This window comes from Xenopus laevis, chromosome 2S (assembly GCF_017654675.1).
Source record: "Xenopus laevis strain J_2021 chromosome 2S, Xenopus_laevis_v10.1, whole genome shotgun sequence".
NCBI lineage: Eukaryota > Metazoa > Chordata > Amphibia > Anura > Pipidae > Xenopus > Xenopus laevis.
In genome coordinates, this window is record NC_054374.1 from 65,650,022 (window position 1) to 65,672,083 (window position 22,062).

At 36.9% G+C, this 22,062-nt stretch overlaps 1 protein-coding gene across 5 annotated transcripts in view; it reads right to left on the reverse strand.

The window, feature by feature from the left end:
* acaca.S (acetyl-CoA carboxylase alpha S homeolog) overlaps positions 1 to 22,062 on the reverse strand; it is a 232,533-nt gene that overhangs the window by 34,840 nt on the left and 175,631 nt on the right. For all 5 annotated transcript variants that reach the window (XM_018249417.2, XM_018249415.2, XM_018249416.2 and 2 more), the window contains 5 exons: positions 19,335 to 19,478; positions 19,039 to 19,159; positions 13,761 to 13,857; positions 6,268 to 6,364; positions 3,799 to 3,934 (listed from right to left, as the gene is read on the reverse strand). In XM_018249417.2, coding sequence (XP_018104906.1) covers positions 3,799 to 3,934; positions 6,268 to 6,364; positions 13,761 to 13,857; positions 19,039 to 19,159; positions 19,335 to 19,478 — 595 coding nt within the window. The remainder of the gene's footprint in view (positions 1 to 3,798; positions 3,935 to 6,267; positions 6,365 to 13,760; positions 13,858 to 19,038; positions 19,160 to 19,334; positions 19,479 to 22,062) is intronic.

A 22,062-nucleotide genomic window follows, 5' to 3' on the forward strand; every position in this document is an offset into this window, starting at 1 on the left:
TTTCTTGCTGTGCCGGAACTTGGGGTAGGCAAAAAAAGGCACGTGCCTAGGACTACCCCATGTCCGGCTGAACAGGTCGCGCAAAGCATACGAATGTGAGCCATTGTTTGCACACCTGTGCACTTTTGTCTGCTCACATGGGTGTGCCCGTGAGTGTCAGGTGGCCAGTTGGCCTGGCCCAACTCTGGTTTCTTGTGTTGTATCTGCAATTGTATTATGTTCTGGATCCAGAGAATCAATGGCATTAAATGGTTGTGTCACAATGACTACGGGCAACTGTCATTAAAAGTGAAATATGAAAAGTTCATATGTACATATTTTTCTGGTGGTGCGGCTGGTCCCAAAGTATTGCTATGAAAAAGATGTGTGCACATAAAAACAACAAAACACTTTAGGGCACTGGTTATCACCCCTGGGTGTTTTGTTGCCCTGCCAATTAATAATGTCCATAGGCAGGCAACAAAATACTTGGGAGGATTCTCGGTTCATTTGACAGACTCTTACCTGTGCACTCACATATCAGGAAATTGTTGCTTAGAAATGCTTACTAAGGGAAACAGGGTGCAATTCTTAGCATTTTGTTACTGTCCTACTGACCTGTTCATTGAATGATAAAATATCCACAATCACTACCCGTGCCAGTTCCCATTGACGGGCAACTCTTACTTTTTCACTGGGGCAAATTTTTGACAATGATACATGATTTTGTGCCAGAGTATAGCAAAGTGACAAAGCTCTCCACAAAAACAGGGAGAGAGGTAAATAAAACGCATGTATCAGGTTCCTATAATGATCTGCAAGGCTTTCCAGGGTTTAGTTCTAGAGGTTTTTTGTAACATATGGGTTAATTTCCCATGGATTTGCATTCTCTTAGCCTATGCATGCTGAGTCTGGGGCCCCACTGCTAATTTCTAGTAAATTTCACGCTTGATGTCTTACTGTTGTGGGTCATTGGCGCCTCGTCTAAATAAAATGCTTCCAAATGGTTCTTTCATCTAAATATTCACTTGCTTTTTATAATTTAATTTTACATTATGCGGAATAGCCTTCCGGCCACAGACAACTCATTGGAGAAACTCGCTGAACACAATCTTGATATGTTTTTTTTTCTCCCTTCCAGAATTAGACCTCCCAGCCCGAGTAGTAAAGAGGTTTTTTTCCCCTCCACTAATGTCAATTTTCAGCATAGCCAGAGCTGTCTCTAATCTTTTCCTACTCATTACACACAATTTTGGAATCATTTTACCCACAGTGCAATTGGCTCCTAGTGGTGTAATTGTTTATTTTGCCTTCCTGCATAATCCCTGTCCAGTACTGAAACCAAAACTGCTAAGCAACACCCAAAGGGCTTCCAAGACTGACAACCAACACTTAAAGCATGCTATCATGCTTCCATACACGAGATAATGGATAACAAAATCCTGTGACTGTCCTGCATGAAAAACTAAATGCTTTTGTTCTGATATGTTCTGAGATGTTCTTTCAAAAAAAAAAAAAAAAAATATATATATATATATATTTCTTTTTTTTTCTCACAGCCTGTGTTTCTGTTTCATGCAAGCAAGTACAAGCAATGACTGTAATAAGAGACTACAATGAATAAAATCTATTTTTGACATTGGAAAGCTTGTTAAGTAACACATATATCATAATGTATTCATCTTTCTTCCTACAAAAAAATCTTCACTACATCATGAATATGTATGTGTGAGTATATCTATCTATCTATCTATCTATCTATCTATCTATCTATATATATATCTATATCTATATATCTATATATATATATATCTATATCTATATATCTATATATCTATCTATCTATCTATCTATCTATCTATCTATCTATATATCTATATCTATATATATATATATATATATTATATATATATATATATATATATATATATATATATATAGATAGATATATATATACACACACACACGCAACGGTAAAAACAGGCACACTCGGGGTGCATATTATGCAAAAAAAAGGAGTTTATTCGACATTTCGGTCCTAAACCAGGACATTAGTCTGGACCGAAACGTTACATATTTGCTTTCACTTGGCACCCAGATCACAATCCCCATCAGCCTGCATAAAGAAAACAAAATTTTTTACTGAAGCAGTATTAAGTTGTATAACTAGATGTTCTTTATGCAAATTGTAGAACAATGTACAGATACACCATCTGCAGCAGGTCTTTGGAGGTGATCTTTGGGTTGTCTGTAACCATTCTCACAATCCTCCGCATATGCCGCTCCTGTATTTTTCTTGGCCTGCCAGACCTGGGTTTTACAGTAACTGTGCCTGTGGCCTTCCATTTCCTGATATATATATATTTATATACACAGATAAATACAAGAAGTCCTCTGCACTCAACCCACTTAAAATATATTTAAGACATTGAGATATTTTGTTTCTAATATAGTTAGTTAGCCAAAAGTGTAATCTATGAAGGCTGGAGTAACTGAAAGTCTAACATAACAGAACAGAACACAACTTCCTGCTTTTCAGCTCTCTAACTCTGAGTTAGTCAGATACTTTAAAGGAGAATAAAAAACCTTGAACCCCCACCCCCCTCTACAGGCATTTCCCCGGGGGCAGTTAGCCTGGGGGGAGGAGGGAGGGGGGTCTACTTGGGGTGGGGTGTGTTTTGTTTCTACAGGGTTTCCTTCTCCTTTAAGGGGACCCACATGAGACATAACTGTTCAGTGAGTTTGCAACTGATCCTTAGCATGCAGCTCAGATTCAAAAGCTATCAGTTGTGGGCCCCCCCTCAAGTCACTGATTGGTTACTGCCTGGTAACCAATCAGTGGAAACCAAGAGAGCTGCAAAGCAGGAAGTAGTGTTCTGGCTATTATGTTAGACATCCAGTCACTCCAGCCTTTATAGATTACATTTTTGGCTAACTAACTATATTGAAAACATTTTTTATTTTACACACCCTATCTATTTACCCAGTTTTTATACTGTACAATTCCTTTAATGGGTATGCGATAGACTTCAAAATTTTTGTACTACCTGTTTATAAAAAGACAGCATTTGAACAAACAAAAACTAAGTAACCTGCCACCTTGCCCACAGAGTAACAACTGGCCACAAGAAATACAATATATTTAGGTATGTGGAAGCACTCACGGATATAGAAAATGTTCCCTCAGATCAGCCTGTTTTGATTGTCCTTGAACTGTCATCACTATGACGGTTCATGGAGAACCAAAACAAATCTGTGGGGGGACAAATATTGCAACAAATATATACACAAACATGGGTTTACAGAAACCCATTAACCAAAAAATGCCAAATTTTGGAAAAGCCACCTCACGAAGAACCCATTCTAAGCAAATAATTTTTAAAAAAATTTATTACATTTTTCTCTGTAATAATAAAACAGTACAGTGTACATAACCCTAACTATGTTGCATGATTTCATGCTGGTGGCAAAACATTCCTATTAGGTTTGTTTAATGTTTAAATGATTTTTAGTTTTTTAAGCTTAAATTACTTAAGGTATGGTGATCCAAATTACAGAAAGATCCCTTATCTGTACAATCCCAGGTCCCAAGAATTCAGCATTAAAGTACATTGTGCAGAGTAGTTTATCTGTTCCCTAATAATTTACTTAAGTAATGTCATTCTATATTCATGAATATGAATAACATCTTTTGAAATTAACAGTTTTTTTTTTTTTAGAATTTAGAAATTTTGCACCCCTGCTTTGATATTTTGTACATTCTCTAAACAGAAATTATTCTTTTTTTCTGGATTGATTGATTGAATAATAAACAATTACCTTTCATTCCACCAGAAAATCCTCTCCAGTTTGCAAACACCATAAGGGGAAGTCCTTCCCTGTTGAAATCCTTGATGGCTTGGGCAGTTTTAAAGGCAGAATCTGGAAACCAAACTTGTCCGGCTTGCTGGATTATCTGTAGAAAACAATTAAGTTACTTATTTGGAAGGAAACAGTTATGTAGCCTTTTCTATGTTAATTAAATATGTATGCATTCTAATAAACAAATGAAAATGCAATCTGTATTCAGATTGTAAGAAACCAGGTAAAGCTTGCTTATGTTAATGGGGAACTATCATGAAAATGTAAAATAAGCTTCACCATACTGAAATAAGAAACTTTCTAAATACAACCAATAAAACATTCTGCATCGTTTCTGAAATAATCAAGTTTATCTTCACTATTCCTCTCTCAGCATCTGTTTCTCTTCATTCTCTCTTGATGCAGAAGTTGGGTGTCAGATAGTCATTGACAGTTAGATCCAATATATCTTATAATGGGGACTCCCTTTCCTAGCAGATGTATTAGAGCTCACTCAAATAACTGATGCCAGTACAAACAAAATCTAACAAAATAACTGCCTTCAGCACAAATTCTACATGTAGAGTCAGGATTTCTAGTGATTTTAATGGAGTTAGCTCTAATACAACTGCTAGAAAAGAAAGCCCCCTATCAGATATTAACTGTGTTTTTGCACTTGGGAGGAGGGAACCAGGACTACATGGAGGAAACCAATGTAAGCGGGGGGGGGGGGCATAAACTTCTTGCTCATAACCCTCTAGGTGTAATTGAGCTTAGGTCTCCAGCTGTGTAAGGCAGTAAATCTAACCACCATGTTGACTAAGATCAGTTGTATAACATCAGGGACACACAGCATAACCCCTTGCTTTTGAGGAGGCCAGAGTGTACTAGCCAGAGTGAATTTATAAGCACTTTTAATATATATTTGGTTAAAAGGTCATTTGTTCCATTGGAGAGCTTTAAAGGGAAAACCAAAGCTTAGTAAAAGAAGTAGGGCAGAAATGTTTGACATAATGATTTGGTCTTCTATACGAGCTCAAGACAACCACAGCAATTTAGCAGTAAACATCTGCACCACCATAACCCTGTTGCTCCCCATTTTCTTTTCAGCTGATACGCTGCTGTCAGTGCTGTTGGGTGGATACGCACACATATAATTCTGTGGCAATGTCTGAGAACATGTCTAAGATCATACTGTAAAAGATCTATTGTAAGAATTTTAAGAAATATTAAAGGGAAATTATACCCCCCAAAATGAACACTTAAGCAACATATTAAGTGACATATTAAAGAATCTTACCAAACTGGAATATATATTTAAGTAAATATTGCCCTTTTACATCTCTTGCCTTGAGCCACCATTTCGTGATGGTCTGTGTGCTGTCTCAGATCACCTGACCAGAAATACTTCAACTCTAACTGTAACAGGAAGACGTGTGGAAGCAAAAGACACAACTCTGTCTGTTAATTGGCTCATGTGACCAAACATATATGGTTTGTTGGTATGTTTGTGAGTACAGTGAATCCTATGATCCCAGGGGGTGGCCCTTATTTTTTAAAATAGCAATTTTCTATTTATGATTACCCAATGGCACATACTACTAGAAAAGTATATTATTATGAAAATGGTTTATTTACATGAATTATGGTTTATTTTTATGCAATATCTTTTTATAGAGGCCTACATTGTTTGGGGGGTATAGTTTTCCTTTAACAAACATTATTTTTTTTAAAAGGCTGTGGAAATATATTTTCAGCTCTATGAAAATCAGATTCTAATTCCATTGAAATACAGAAAAAGTCAATATTTTCCATTTTTATTACCCTAAAAATAACCAAATCAAAGCATCTGTTTCCCTATATTGCAACTCAATAAGAGATAGCAGATTTCCTACCAAATCAGAAAATGGCAGCCTCTTTTCTTGAGGCTTTACCTCAACATCACTTGTTGAGGAAGTGCATAGTGTGCAGGAACTTAAAGAAATCTATTTGGATCAATGCAATGTCTGCAAGCTCTAAGATCAATACAAATAAACCAAGCTGCTAGTTCAATAATTTAACTTGATTTACAGTTTAAACATGAATTAGTTAGCAATGCTATCTATAAATCAAACAAATCAATATATACAGCATAGCCGTCAAACACTACTACTGATAACTTGCCAAGTGCTGCCCATATTAAGATCAACACTTCCAATTTATATTCCCATACACATACTGTAATTATAAGCTGTTTTGCAGAACCATCTAAAGAATATGCAAAATAATAGTCAAAACGTTCCCTTCTGTGCTCTAACATCAGGGGAAAACTGTTTAGCTGAAATATTAAAGACGGTTATTGATTTTGAACACACAAGCACACAGACTATTTTGTACGTTACTGCAAAACGAAATGCAGCCCATAAATTACTTTTTCAAGGTCACAGTATTATGTTCATATCAACGAACCTTGGCTTCTGAGTCCAGGTTTGCAGGATCAGCAGGTACACTTAACTCTACAGTTCTTGTTTCCACGGCAACCACTCCTACAGGTATGCCTCCTAACCTGCATGCATAGAAAGATAAAACCAGGTTACATCCCTTTAGGCTTACATGTATTATCTGATTCTTGTAAAGGGTTTTTAAAAATAAAAAATGAATTAAAAACGATAGATGGCTATAGGTACTCATGTCAAAGCCCATGGGGAATAACCAGTGAGTTCAAAGCAAAATTGATCATTGCAATAAAGTAATTGAATTAATTCTGCTATTCATTCTGATAAATACAGTAGGTCTGAATCTAATATGTTCCACAGTACATAAATATTAGACAGTGACATTCATTTGATGTAACAGTCCTTAAAGATGGGGCTTGCAGGCTCCTTTGCTTGTATTCTGTGCCTGCAGTAATCTTTTCTCACATATCTTTATTTTGGCTCTTTTTTTTGTATTGCAGCAAGACACTTTTTGTCTTCCTGTTATTTCATAGCATCTTATTCAATCGAAGAAGCCTGCCTGGTGTGATTGCTCCGCTGAGGGGAAGATGCGAGGCAGGAATAAAGAGGAAATAAAAAGTGCCTTCATATTTTCTTGTACACAGACTATACATTTCGGTGAGATGATACTCGCATAGTGATGTATGCATCCAGTGTAAAACACCAGTGACTCATGAGCTGCTGAGGCCGTAGAGTGAAATAATTCCCTCATGCACACTCTCAGGGTAATAGCCTATTTATTCTTTGTCTAGAGTTAGTTACGTTTTTATTGGACTTTTTTTTCTATTTAAATGTTTGTAATGAATTTACAAGAAATGAAAGGTGTGAGAGATGGATGGCCCTACAGGCTCCATCCATACGCAGTTTCAATTTGAGCTTTCAGCACAGACGCCTCTGAGCTTGCTCACCTGCCTTTCCACTGCTACAGTGGGGGAAAAAAAAGAGAGAGTTAGAGAAAAAGAAATTGAAGAGTCGAAAAAGTATAATGAAAGAGCCGGACGTGTATACAGGGAGGAAGATTTTTCAGATTCGGATACCTGAAAGTTGTATTCTACTTTTATAGTTAGCATGTAATGTTCTGGAAAGTAAATTAGGTGTTGCCATGAAAAGAAGAAAAGAAAAATGAATGATGCTTTATTGCAGGTTCCCTGAGGCCCACCAGCTGTGGTTTTATTAGTCACAGGGTTTCTGGGAGATTTGCAACAAGTGGAAGGTTTCAAGTTGAACAGCCTTTGTTTATGTAATTAGTTTGAAGGAACTTTGCTGGCTAAAAGCAAATGTAAGCATCACAAACTAATAGGTGGAACCTCCCAAGTGTCTCTTTTTGCAGACACCCAGTGTAGGACTGGGACACCAGGGGCCCACCAAAACAACCTTAGATCAGGGGCCCAACAAAAAACCTTAGACCAGGGGCCCACCAAACCTTAGACCAGGGGCCCACTATCAGCACTATTTTTCTTTCTCTCCTCACTCAACCTCTATTCTTCCAGTCACTTTTCTTTACATACTATAGCCTATTTTTCCATCTATTTAGCCTCTTTGTTCTCATAGTAATAGGGAATGGCCTTATAAGAGGCCAAATGTTTTGAAGCAGGAAGTTTCCCAGTGGCCCAGTCCGACACTGCAGATACCTAGAATGCACAGACCTCAGCATGGGTGAGACCAGGAGCATGGCTTAGCCACAAAGCATGGTTTGGGCAAATCATTGACAAGGCATAATGAGGCACAGCATTTAAATAAAAAAAAAAAAGACAAAACATACAAACATCCTTTTTAACAACATCAAAACAAGAAGCACACTTTTAGTCAAGTACTAATTATTAGAATGGAGGTAATAATGTAGTACTCCCTTTAGAATTGAATGAAGTCAGCTGTCTTTTTTTAATTAATTAATAACTGCAAACATAATTTTGAATGCAATTTTTTTTTTTTAAATTCCTTAAAAAATTATTCAAATACCAAACAAATTTAAAATTAAAAAAACACAGCAGAGATGTTAATTGTCAGACTTGCTTCAAACACACAGCTTAATACGTAGGCACCAAGAGGCATGCAAGCTAATGATGGATGGCTTATTATCAGAGGATTACGGTTATTTATGGAATGGGAAAAATGACTCAAAACAACTTCTGTTTTCCATTATACTTCATATAAATTTTATCAGTCTCTGCACATGAAGATGCTACATCTTGTTTTATGGCTCATCCCCGGACAAGATGCCAGAGTACAATAAAAGACAATTTACAGCCAAGAGCACATATATTCCAAACATACAGTGCACACAAAAGATGAGTTTTGGAGGCACTTACAGAAACCATCCCCCGAAGAATACATTTATGTCTATTATTATTTCTTTTCTCTTTTGGAAATGTCACTGCCTTTGAAAGAGACTCATTTTTCAAGAAGTTTGCAGTACCTTAGAGCCAGGTGAGTTAACATGAAAAGGATAGTAACCAAGGGTTAGAATCATTGAGCCTCAATGCATTGTGTTGAAAAAGGACATCCAGGTGGCTAAACAGGAAGCTTGATGGCCAAAGCTATTAATGAATGTATTAATAAATTAATAAATAATATGTTGAATTACTATATTAAAGTGCTGAAGAAAAACAAAACATAAGGGAATCAGGGATGAAGATTTTTTAATGATTAATTTACGTTGACATTTTATTCATTCTTAATGTGGCCACTAGAATAATTCATATTGTGTTTTTCAGTTCATTCCCCATTGTGGAATGAATAAGACGACTAGGTTATATGGTGCCTTTATAAAATATAAGATGCCTTTTGAGTTCTCCTTCTCAGTCTGGTAACAGCTTTCTAGCTAAGAAAGTTAGAATCTGAGAGGAGCAACACCAAGGATAAAATACAAAAGGTTGGGCTTATTACAAATGCATGCTAACTATAATCTGTTATGGATTGTTCCAGAGCACTGGTAATTGTGCATATTGACTCCAAGGCGAACTCATCAGTTTCGTCTACAGATACCAGATGTCAGGTGGACACCTGTACCCCTAATTTTAGTTTCAGTAGATATTTTCATATAGGCAAAGGGATTTACTAACTGGGATAAAAATGTAAGAAAAGTTTTAGAACCTCTGATCTACATAAAAAAGTGAGTTGGCAGGGTCAGACTAGGGTGCCCAGGGCCCCACTAGGGCTGCTGTCCAGGGTCCCCCTCTGGACAAACAACCCCCACCGCCGGCGCCAAGCATGTGTGCTTGTGCGCAGGCACACTATGTTTTTCTGGCAGATGTGGCAGGAGCCTGCAGATCGCGGATCTGGGCCGGCAGGCTGGTTTTGCTTCTAATAATGATTAATTATATCTTAGTTTGGAGCAAGTAACCGGTACTGTTTAATTATTACAGAGGAAAAGGAAATATGGTTTTCTGTATAATGGATCCCATACCTGTATATGAGTTAACTGTTGGGACAGTGTTTAGCACATCCCATAGTAATGCTTAATTGTAAGCTGATTACACTGTAACAAATGAAAGTCATAGTTTATCATAAATTCATACATGAGTTTGACAAACAACATACAGTGGTGTGAAAAACTATTTGCCCCCTTCCTGATTTCTTATTCTTTTGCATGTTTGTCACACTTAAATGTTTCTGCTCATCAAAAACCGTTAACTATTAGTCAAAGATAACATAATTGAACACAAAATGCAGTTTTTAAATGAAGGTTTACGTTATTAAGGGAGAAAAAAAACTCCAAAAAGTGATTGCGCCCCTTGTTAAAAAATAACTTAACTGTGGTTTATCACACCTGAGTTCAATTTCAAAGGTTATAAAGCCATTTCTAAAGCTTTGGGACTCCAGCGAACCACAGTGAGAGCCATTATCCACAAATGGCAAAAACATGGAACAGTGGTGAACCTTCCCACGAGTGGCCGGCCGGCCGACCAAAATTACCCCAAGAGCGCAGAGACAACTCATCCGAGAGGCCACAAAAGACCCCAGGACAACATCTAAAGAACTGCAGGCCTCACTTGCCTCAATTAAGGTCAGTGTTCACGACTCCACCATAAGAAAGAGACTGGGCAAAAACGGCCTGCATGGCAGATTTCCAAGGCACAAACCACTTTTAAGCAAAAAGAACATTAAGGCTCGTCTCAATTTTGCTAAAAAACATCTCAATGATTGCCAAGACTTTTGGGAAAATACCTTGTGGACCGACGAGACAAAAGTTGAACTTTTTGGAAGGTGCGCGTCCCGTTACATCTGGCGTAAAAGTAACACAGCATTTCAGAAAAAGAACATCATACCAACAGTAAAATATGGTGGTGGTAGTGTGATGGTCTGGGGTTGTTTTGCTGCTTCAGGACCTGCAAGACTTGCTGTAATAGATGGAACCATGAATGCTACTGTCTACCAAAAAATCCTGAAGGAGAATGTCCGGCCATCTGTTTGTCAACTCAAGCTGAAGCGATCTTGGGTGCTGCAGCAGGACAATGACCCAAAACACACCAGCAAATCCACCTCTGAATGGCTGAAGAAAAACAAAATGAAGACTTTGGAGTGGCCTAGTCAAAGTCCTGACCTGAATCCTATTGAGATGTTGTGGCATGACCTTAAAAAGGCGGTTCATGCTAGAAAACCCTCAAATAAAGCTGAATTACAACAATTCTGCAAAGATGAGTGGGCCAAAATTCCTCCAGAGCGATGTAAAAGACTCGTTGCAAGTTATCGCAAACGCTTGATTGCAGTTATTGCTGCTAAGGGTGGCCCAACCAGTTATTAGGTTCAGGGGGCAATTACTTTTTCACACAGGTTTGGATTTCTTTTTTCCCTAAATAATAAAAACCCTCATTTAAAAACTGCATTTTGTGTTTACTTGTGTTATCTTTCACTAATAGTTAAATGTGTTTGATGATCAGAAACATTTTGTGTGACAAACATGCAAAAGAATAAGAAATCAGGAAGGGGGCAAATAGTTTTTCATACCACTGTACATTTGTAACATATGTTTTATAATGTCACGTTTTTCTTCAACAGATGGGCAAAACAATGAAGGTAGTAGTGATGAATGGGCCGACCTGTAGCCCGCGAGACCTGTGGGTTTACCTGTGGTTTACTATAGCAATTTTTTATGGTAACATACAATAGTGTTTTTGAACTTTGAACTCTCTGCACTTTATTTTTTGAAAACTAGATGAGTGAATGCACTTGTAATTTTGTGGAAGGCATATCTGCCAGTTTATATACACTTTACACTGTATTACATGACGACTAAAGTAGTTGGTTGAACTATAATTCAGATAACAGAGTTAATGTTGCAAACACTAACAAACACCGCCATGATCTGCATTATAAGGGCAGAGACAGACGAGAAGATTCGTGTAGATTTAGTCGTCCGGCAACAAATCGCCTCTTCTTCGTGTGACTAATCTCCCTGAACTGCCTCCCCGCCAGCTAGAATCTAAATCGCCGGTGGGATAGCACTTGGACCTATTAGTTTTCACTCGGAGTGCCACCCCGCAGGCAATTTAGATTCTAGCGGCAGGGAGGCAGTCTGTGGAGATTAGTCGTCTGAAGAAGCGGCAATTTGTCGCCGGGCGACTAATCTCCCCGAATCTTCTCGTTTGTCTCTGTCCTAAGACTGGATTGTTTGATATGAACTCAGAAGTGTGACTTATGTAAGTGCAGTAAGTTTTAAAACCTTTTAGAAAATAAAGGCAAATTACACTATGGGTGCTGTCCCTGCTTTTTTTGTCTTTACAGAAAAAGGAATACACTGGAGTTGATATTGATATGCTGTTTTGAAATCAGGAATCTTGTAATCTTGTGCCAACCAGAGAGTGGAGAAGCCACATGCTGAGTTTTACTGATTGAAGAAAATGCCATTGCACCTTATTTTAATTAATTTTACCTTTTGAAGCAAGCACTATAAGCACCTTGGTTGACTTAATTATAATTTAATTTTGGAGATAGCACTTTGTAGAAATCACTATAGCACTTTAGAACAAACAAGACAAATCTGTGCATAGACTGGTTCAAGACACACACAGATTAGTGCTGTAATACTTTGGTGACTGCACGGAATATTAACTATATTGCACTAGGTTCTGTTATTTGGGGTTTTTTTTTTCCATAGCCTGTGGCGTTGATCTATAGTTGAACTATAATTACCTGCACGGACTAGAGAGTATTATGGTACAAACCTCTTCAATATTTTATCATAAGTCAGTAAACCAATCTACTACACTATATTTTTCCTCCCCCCCACCCATCTTCATGTTACAATAGCTGGTCTGTCTTTAATTGCATTAATGTGATGTTTCTGGGGAAGAACTTCTTCAACCAGCTTAGGAGAGAAAAATCTTTTGTGGGATTCTTTCTGTTTTGTAAATATTAAGTGAGTTTACCCGCGGGTTGGGGTCGACTGCTGCACAACATTTGTGGGCCGAGGGCGGGTGCGGGGTGAATTTTAACCTGCGTCCACCCCGTCTCCTCTCCAGAGTCGGGTGCAGGTAGACTTTTAGTTGACCCACACATCACTAGAAGGTATGGGACAAACATGTTGCTTGTACCAGAGGGTGCAATGTTGTGCTTATAATAATGTCTTCCTTTTGCTGTAGGCACTATATTAACCTCTTGGCAATAGCTTGTTTAACCCACATCCCCAAAGTAAGGAATGCACATGTGCATAATACAGATGGACCCAACAGGTCCACAATACTTAATGCCTATTATCCAGAATGCTCAGGACCTAGGGTTTTCCGAATAAAGAATCTTTCCATAATTTGCATTACTGTATCTTAAGTCTACAAAAATGTATTTAAACATTAATTAAGGTTGTTTCGCCTCCAATAAAGATAAATTATAATGTAGTTACAGTCAAGTACAAGGTACAGGTATGGGATCCGGTATCCAGAAACACGTTATTCATAAAGTTCCAAATTACAGAAAGGCCATTTCCCATAGACTGCATTTTCTCCAAATAATCCAAATTTTTTAAAAAGATTTCCTTTTTCCCTGTAATAATTACTGATCTAAACGAAGACATAATTAATCCTCATTGGACGCAAAAACCAGCCTATTAGGTTCATTAAATGTTTACATGGTTTTCTAGCAGAAGGTATGAAGATCCAAATTACAGACAGATCTGTTATCCGGAAAACCCCAGGTCCCACGCATTCTGGATAACAGATCCCATGCTTGTACTGTATTATTAATACATAGAAAAAGGAAATACTTTTGAAAAAATTTTAATAATCTGATTAAAATATAGTCTATGGCAGATGGCCTTCCTGCAATTTGAAGCATTTCCATAATGGGTTTCTGGATAATGGATCCTATACCTGTAGCTTCTTATTTTAGCTGATTTATTATAAATTCAAACACTGCCTGAAATCACAATTTCAAACTTGTAATACCCACCCAATTATTTTGCAGTATACCACACACATGGGCACACTAGTTATACACCCATATTAATGAACATTAAATATAATTTCTACTTACCTAGCCCTTCCAACAACTACAGTCTGTGCCCATGGCTGCATGATCTCCATGAAAGAACCATAGTCAAAGAAGCCACTCTGCCACTGCCCTTTCTGAGCTACAAGAGAGAAAAACATAAGTTATACATTTACTATTGATTTATTAAAATACTGGACAGTGCTGTCCAACTTCTGTGCTACAGAGGGCCAGAATTTTTCTGGCCTACTGGGTGGAGGGCCATTAATGGAAGCTGGTGTTGACCACTCCCTGTTTTAAACCACACCCACTTTAAACCACACCCACATTACCACAAGACCATGTCCATATTAATAGTGGTTCACACCAAAAAAACATAGGGCATAGAGTATGGCACAAACAGGGAGCATAGGGCACAGAGTATGGCACACACAGGGAGAATAGGGCAGGAAGAGTATGGCACACACAGGGAGAATAGGGCAGGAAGAGTATGGCACACACCCTATGGACAGCCCTGGTATAGAACAAAGAAATTCATATTTATTCATTTAAACATCCCACAGCCGTACCAGTCAAAAATATTACTCTACTCTAAACGCAGACATGGTCATTACGGGCTGATGTATTCTCTTTGTGCTGCACGTATACTGCAATCCCAAGCAGTCACCATAGTGCATAGAATAAAATTGAATTACAGAGCACCTCTAAGCACATCAATCCATTACAAATAACTCTTTATTTTCAAAAAGTAAAAAAAAAAAGTGGTTTTAACTTTTTGAAAATAAATAGTTATTTTTACACCTTGCTCCTATTTGTTAATTTCTTTGGCCCTAGATAAGCACTTAAAAGGACAATTCGTTGCTTAATAAATATTGTTGCTTACAAAACATCATGACTTCAATCTATAAAATGTTGTTCCTTACTGATGCTTACAAAACATCATGACTGCAGTCTGTGAAGTTCTGTTCCCTCGCTCTGGCCCAACTCAGTTGTGTATATACTCTACTGTTTAGACTGACATAAATACAGTGTCACAATTCACCGCAATTACTGTAATTATGGGCAGTTTTTATATGATAGACTGGTAGGAATATTCCCAAGAATAAAACTGAATCACGGAGCACCTCTGAGAACATCAATGCATTAAGATTGACTCTTGTCCTTCCTAACACTGTGACAAGCAGGGAAGGAGGTAGTGACTGAAGATATTGATTTATATTACTGCCTGAAGGTATATATAGTACAGTCGCTAGAATTTATAGTTCACATTCTGACTCACAGTTTACATTTCTGTATTCAGTAACAGAAAATAGCAGAAACACAGCTCTACTATGGCCTAATTAGATGCAAGCAACCTGGCCAACCTGAATAAGATCTCTGTACTTACAGGTCAGTTCACTATCACAAAAGCCTCCGGGGACCAGCACACTTGGACAATTGAGGCCACTTTGGCCTCTCTCAGAGAGGCCAAGGGTTGCCACGGGTTGGAAGTGGCATTGCAAGAGTAACAGGGGATTATTCAAATTTCCTACCCTTGGGGGTACAACCACCTCAATTATTGTAACTCTACTGGCCCACCTATAATAAGAATAACCATTGACAAATGAGAATAAACATGACTACTTTAATGTCTGTACATTTAGCATATACACTTGCACACCTTAATTTCAATGTCTTTTAAAACTGCTGTGTGATAGTGATTTAAATAAACAAAGTCTTTACAAAAATGTGTTTTAAAGCTTATTTGTAAAATTGTTGGGCTATAAGTGGAGTGTATAAACACACTATTATGTAGATTAGAACATTACCCAGTTTTATATTAACATAAGTAAATGTATTTTCTTTAAATATGTTTTTACAGATTTATGATACCTGTAATACAAAGTTTGAGTAATACAAAGCTTTACTATACTATATAATGAAATGAACTGCAAGTTCTGTAGCTAAAGAATCAGCCCTATTTACTTAAGCTGAGTCACTGCCTACAGCAAGGCTAATGGCTATTTTAGAGCTCTACGACTCCACATCTATAACTGCTGCAGAAAAACAAAGCAAGCCAAAGCACTAAAGGAAACTTAAGCAAAGAACAGATTCATTTGAACCCCAACCTCTGAAATCATATGCCCAAAACCAATTAAAAGAGAGTCTCCAAGTGCGGTAACCTTTCTTGACTTAAAGTGGCAGTCAAGAGTGTTTTATCGTGAAAAAAAAACTTGTAATTATTGTGTTCTACATTCCAGGCATCTTGGCCCCACTGTAAAGTACAAGCATCCATTCCAACCTATCTTTGTATCATGTGTCTCAGCTGATGGCTTAGATTCTGGCCTAGCGTCTCGCGTCACATTGAAGAATCTCACAGCACTATCTTCTCTAATAAATGGCTTTAACTTTTCACCTAGGAGATATCTGCTCTAACTTATCACTGAGAATCATCTGCTTTTCTTAACGCCTCCACTAAATTAAAATTTGAAAGCCACTTGATTTGGAGCCTGGCTGGGGCTAGCACTTCAGACAGGAGGATGAATGGTCGCACAGGGAATGTAAAAATATTATCCAAATGCAGAAAATGGAGCTAACCACAAATCTCATTTCAGTTTCTTTATTCTGCTCTTTCTGGGTCTAAAGGCAACTGTTAGGTGGGGTTGTCATTTAGTTTTGACAAGGGGTAAAGTGCAATTCAACTTAAAGGCAGTAAATTTGAGGTTTTAAAATATTAATTTTACACTGATAGATAGTAGACAAGTATAACAAATATGATGTCATGTAATGTTGTCCATGGTTTTGTAGGTAACCAACCTTCAAAACTGTTGAATGCACACAAAAACATCGTCAGAATATATTAAAGTGTAACGGTTGTTACAAATCAGACTGTAACTAACACACACAATGAACATATGGTACTGTACAGTAATATCAGTAAACAAACATGTTTTGTATGCTTGTAATAACAAATGTAGTCGCAAAGGATAAGGAACTGCCACTCAACAAGCACATTTCAAGATCTTTATTAATCAATAGTGCAATTTCCATAAAATATGATCGTCATGGCATCATCTTCTAAAAGATAAATTGGTGTATGTTTTCGGGGTTTTTAAATGGCTAAAACACAATTTTTATTAAATACAGTTCCTTTAGGTCTTTATATATATATATATATATATATATATATATATATATATATATATATATATATATATATATATATATATATATATATATATATATTCCCTGTTAGCCTTCTTTATTATGTTTCCTTAATCAAACTATAATCAATAATCTATGATCAAAAAAGCAGCAAAACCATTCAATCCATTTTATTACAAGTATAGCAGCATACTACATAAACACATTTCATTAATTTCTGACTCACTGTTCTCTAATAAAATGATAGCCGTTATATTAAAGCTGACATTATTTGTGCCTATGTATACCATCTTGTTCACAGAAGTATTACACAGGTCCCTGTACAAAACAATTCTATATGGTATTAACAGGTATCTACCAACATTATATTTAAGCCCACACTAGTGTTGGACACTTCCTCCACCCCAATATGTGCTATTGACATGGTCAAACACACAGTCTATGGCACATACACATATAAAAGGTATGCAAGTTCAATAGTAATCTCAATGGAAATATCACAAAGAGAAAAGACCTTTCAAATATGATTATTTTTTCCACTGTTTTATGGTAACATATATAATATTATAATAGATTAAGCACTTTTAAAACAATATCAACTAAAAATGTGTGTGCTTACATATGCATATACACTTATAATACACAAAAGCCATGAATATCCTGTAAATTATATCCTTATAAACGGTGAGTAGTGATGTCATCAGTTATAAACGGTGAGTAGTGATGTAATTTCTGTCACATGACTCACTAAAATTTGTGTATTATAATAAATAAAGTACCCCAGTTGTAAAATATGAGGATATTAGAAGTTACCTCGGGGTTCCATGACCTGTATAAAAACACTCGGCCTTCGGCCTCGTATTTTTATATGGTCATGAAACTCCTCGGTAACTTATAATATCCTTATATTTTACAAGAGGGGGTACTTTATTCACTATATACACGCACGCTCTTATACACGTTTAAATTCAGGCAAGGCCAGAAAGAAATAAGGTAGGCCACACAACACCCCACCCCGCACAAGGGCATGCTCTCATGCGCTGGAGCACTGCTCCCCAAAAAATGCCTGGGTGGCATGCCGCCCTAATATTTTGAGACCAACTTAAATGTTTGACTAAACAAGAAAAATAAAGATTGCTAGCAGTGGCATAACTAGATGAGAGTGGGCCTCAGAGCAAATTATAGGGCCCCCAACATAGTCAGAGGTTGTCCGGTTTTACCAATATATGTTGAAATTGCTCATAAATTAGGGTCTCATTGGGCCCCATATTCCTCATGGTCCCTCCTACACCCCTGATTGCTAGATACCATTCCTAATTTTTTTTTTCTCAAAAATTTTCATTAATAATTCCCAATGTGGTTTCAGATAATACTTGCACATATTTGTTGGTCAACTATTTTCGGTGTCAGTAGAAACACCAATATCACAGCAAGAAGAAATGCACACGTAGAAAAATTTAATCTACATCTTAGTTTAAAAGTACTGTTTCAAATATTTGACGTTTCTATGGGGTAAATTTATCAAAGAGTGAAGTTCCGCCACTAGAGTGAAATTCCGCAGCTCTTAATTCATTTCTATGGGATTTTGAAAGGCGTATTTATCAATGGGTGAAAGTGAAAGTTCACCCTTTGATAAATACGCCTATAAAAATCCCATCGAAATGAATGGAGAGTGGCGGAATTTCAGTCAAGTGGCGGAACTTCACTATTAACTTCACTCTTTGATAAATATACCCCTATGTGTCTATCTATTTTTAAGCAACTTTCCAATGGCATTAACTGGGGAAAAAATGTAAATGGTTTTAAGTATTTTGCAATATAACTGCAATTTTTCTATTGGTCTGTCCCTTTCTGCCTTAGTTCCAACTGAAACAATATAGCATATATCAAGACTCCATTACCCATAATGCCTCAGGTCTCCATATTTGTAACCTCTGCTACATTTCAGAACTAGAAATGTAGTGAATTGCAAGGGACAGGCAGATGCTGCTGTAATAAGGAATTACTGTACATTTACAAATACCTTTTAAACTACTGCAAATTTGTATAAAACATATAAATGCTAGACAAAATGCTTAAAATAACTTTTTTTCTTTCTTTATATTTTATTAGGCAAATGTTTACATTTGGAATTATAACCTCTTTAGAGAAAACAAAGAGAACTAAAGAGAGTACATACTAGGGTGAGGCCGTCCTGCCAACATCCATCGAGGATCATAAGGAGCTTTGGTGTGAGTGAATTCTATGAGTCTGTCAATGGAATCCTTTGGTGTGAGAATAGGAACAGGACTGGATACACACTACTCAAACGAAACAAAAGAACATGTCAGTCTTTTATCAACAGAATTTATTTCAAAGTTCCTTGTACTAATCTACTGATAATAAACAATGTCTGTATGGTGTGTTCAAAAGATATTCCTCGCTAAGGTCTATTACAAAACAGTCCAGAAAACTGTTTGGACTTTACATACTTACCTTGGGCATATAAGAAAGCCACTGCAAAATGGTGTACACTCCTTCAAAATCATCACATACGGTGCTATGCGTTACTCCATTGTTGTGCATTATCTGGATGCCACCCAGCTGGTTGTTTGATGTATATACTTCTCGGCCAAGTACCTTTCAAAACATAAAAATAGATGTTCTGTAGTTTACAAATAAGTAATGGTAAGCCATTAATGAGTCTGCACAGCACTGTGCAAACAATGAGCCTACATGAAATCTAATTTTATAAATAATCATAAACATATTTGGTCAAATGAAGTATAAAATCTCCCCACCCGCTTTAAATCGTAATATCTCCTGTTACCTTTGGTGCTGCTCCCTACAATGCCTTACCCAGTTTCAGGCTTAACAATTACTGTTACTTTTCCCTGTAAACTATCACATTTTCTGTCAAATAAAATTCAAAATTAATTTGAAAAATGTGGGATTATAACCAGATAGCTCAGATTTGCCTTTGTGACTAATAAAGCTTAGGAAGTGTATCACCAATATATGTTGTGTATGCTGACACTTTACACGAGCTTCATAGCAATGAAAAGAATGATGTTCATTGATGGTGACAAAAGCACTATGTTTGTATAGACAAGCCCTAGGTGTACCAATCACAGTGCATGTTTTGAAATCAGTGCCCCCCTGAACAAAATGAAAACAGCACTAGTCCTTGCATGGCTACTACTTTTAATATTATTGCAAAGAAAATGTGTTTTAACAGGAAATAGGGACCAAAATACATAACCTCATTCTGGGTCTACTGAAAACATGTTCCTCAATAGATCTCAAAGTGCAAGTTGTACATATTTATCTTGTTTATTTAGGTGTTATTTAGAATCTAAGGCTGAATGTGATTAGAGCTTCAGATTCACTAAAGTACAACTGAAATGTTCAGGGAGTGAATGTCACAACTTACATTTATATTCTGCATTTTGTGTGCAGTATTTAATTGGTACAGAAACCTTTTGTGTTTTTCTTCCTTTATTGATAGGGGAAGACATGGCCAAATTTGGTTCCTCTACAGAATGGAATCTATTTGTGGCTGGAAAAAAACTGGTAGAAGGGCTTAGGTGGAAGTGTAAAGACTGGGTGGTTAAAGGGCATCAAAAATACTGCAAATATTAGGCACAGCTTTGTAAGAATGCATGTGATTGCAATAGGAACTCTTTTTGGGCTTTTTGATGGAATTGATGGGCTTTACTTTCATGCATCCATGCCCAGAAATGGAATCACTAAAACAAATGTTTACAATAACATATATGAAAAACTGAGGGCACATTCAATATTTAAGTCTTTGTTGTCAGAACAGTGTTTTCATACATAACATCCCTGCTCAGGCTACGTGCCTTTCACAGTTAATATGCACCATACAAAGGTAATAATGCTATAAACAAGCAATGGTCCTTGAAATACAGGAATGTAGCATGGATTCAGTAAAGCATCGGATGTGAAAGACCTGAGTATGCGCATTTATTACTCTGCATCATCTGCACAGTATCCTGCAGCAGGCCCACTCCAGCAGTAAAAGGGTTTATATGCAAGCAACAGCTCTGCTCTTTTCTCATTCTCCTGCTGTCTCTTCCCATTTGCCCTCTTGCTGACTGATACACTGATCTCTCGGTCACTCTGCTTTCTGCTCCACTGAGTCCATATTACTAATAACACCTCCGCCACGGCCAGTTTACCTCATGAAAGCAGGAGCACATCATTACAAAATAAACTCATAACTTTGACACTCTAGCAAATACACGCCGTTTGTTATTTTTATGGCTCCAGTTTTCTCCAAGAGGCAGAGAGGGCATTACCTACCACTTCCATTTATATTTCCAAAAGGAAAAAAACAAAAACAAAACTCTATATAACAAACAAGCAGTCAGCACAGGGAAAGGGTTTATTAGAAAGGGGATGTCTGAATGCTTTACAATATGCCGAGTGCCATTAGCCACATTAACCTCTTTAATAATATAAATAGCATTTAGCACACAAAGGAAATAATAAGAAATTACCATACCTTGCATCTCTGAATTCACATGTCAAATAAGTTCATATTGTGGAGATGGTAGAATTTAAATACAATGAATGAATTTTAACTAATTCACCATAATTGTAATTAGGCTATGAAGGTAGAAGCTAGAAACAATATTTAGCGCATATTTTTGGATAAGCACTACATGACACATTTAAGGTTTTTTCATCTAGAGGGGAATTTCAGTACAGGTATGGGAACTGTTATCCAGAATGCTCGGGACCTGGAGTTTTCCGATAACAGATCTTCCTGTAATTTGGATCTTCATACCGTAAGTATACGAGAAAATCAGGTAAACATTAAAGGACCAGTAACATGAAAAAATTAAATAGTTTTTAAAGTAATAAAATATTATGCAGTGTTGCCCTGCACTAGTCAAACTACTGTTGTTTATATAAATAAGCTGCTGTGTAGCCATGGGGGCAGCTTTTCAAAGGATATCAGATTAGCTCTGTAAAACATAATGGTGTTATCTGTTATCCACTATTTAACTTGTGACATTTAGGGGCAGATTTATCAAGGGTTGAATTTCGAAGTACAAAAAACTTCGAAATTCGACCATCGAATTAAAAAACTTCGAATTCGAATATCGAATTCGAAGTTTTTTCAGAAAATTTGGCAATCCTGCGATCGAATAAAAATCGTACGAACGATTTAAACGATTTGAGCGTACGATCGAAG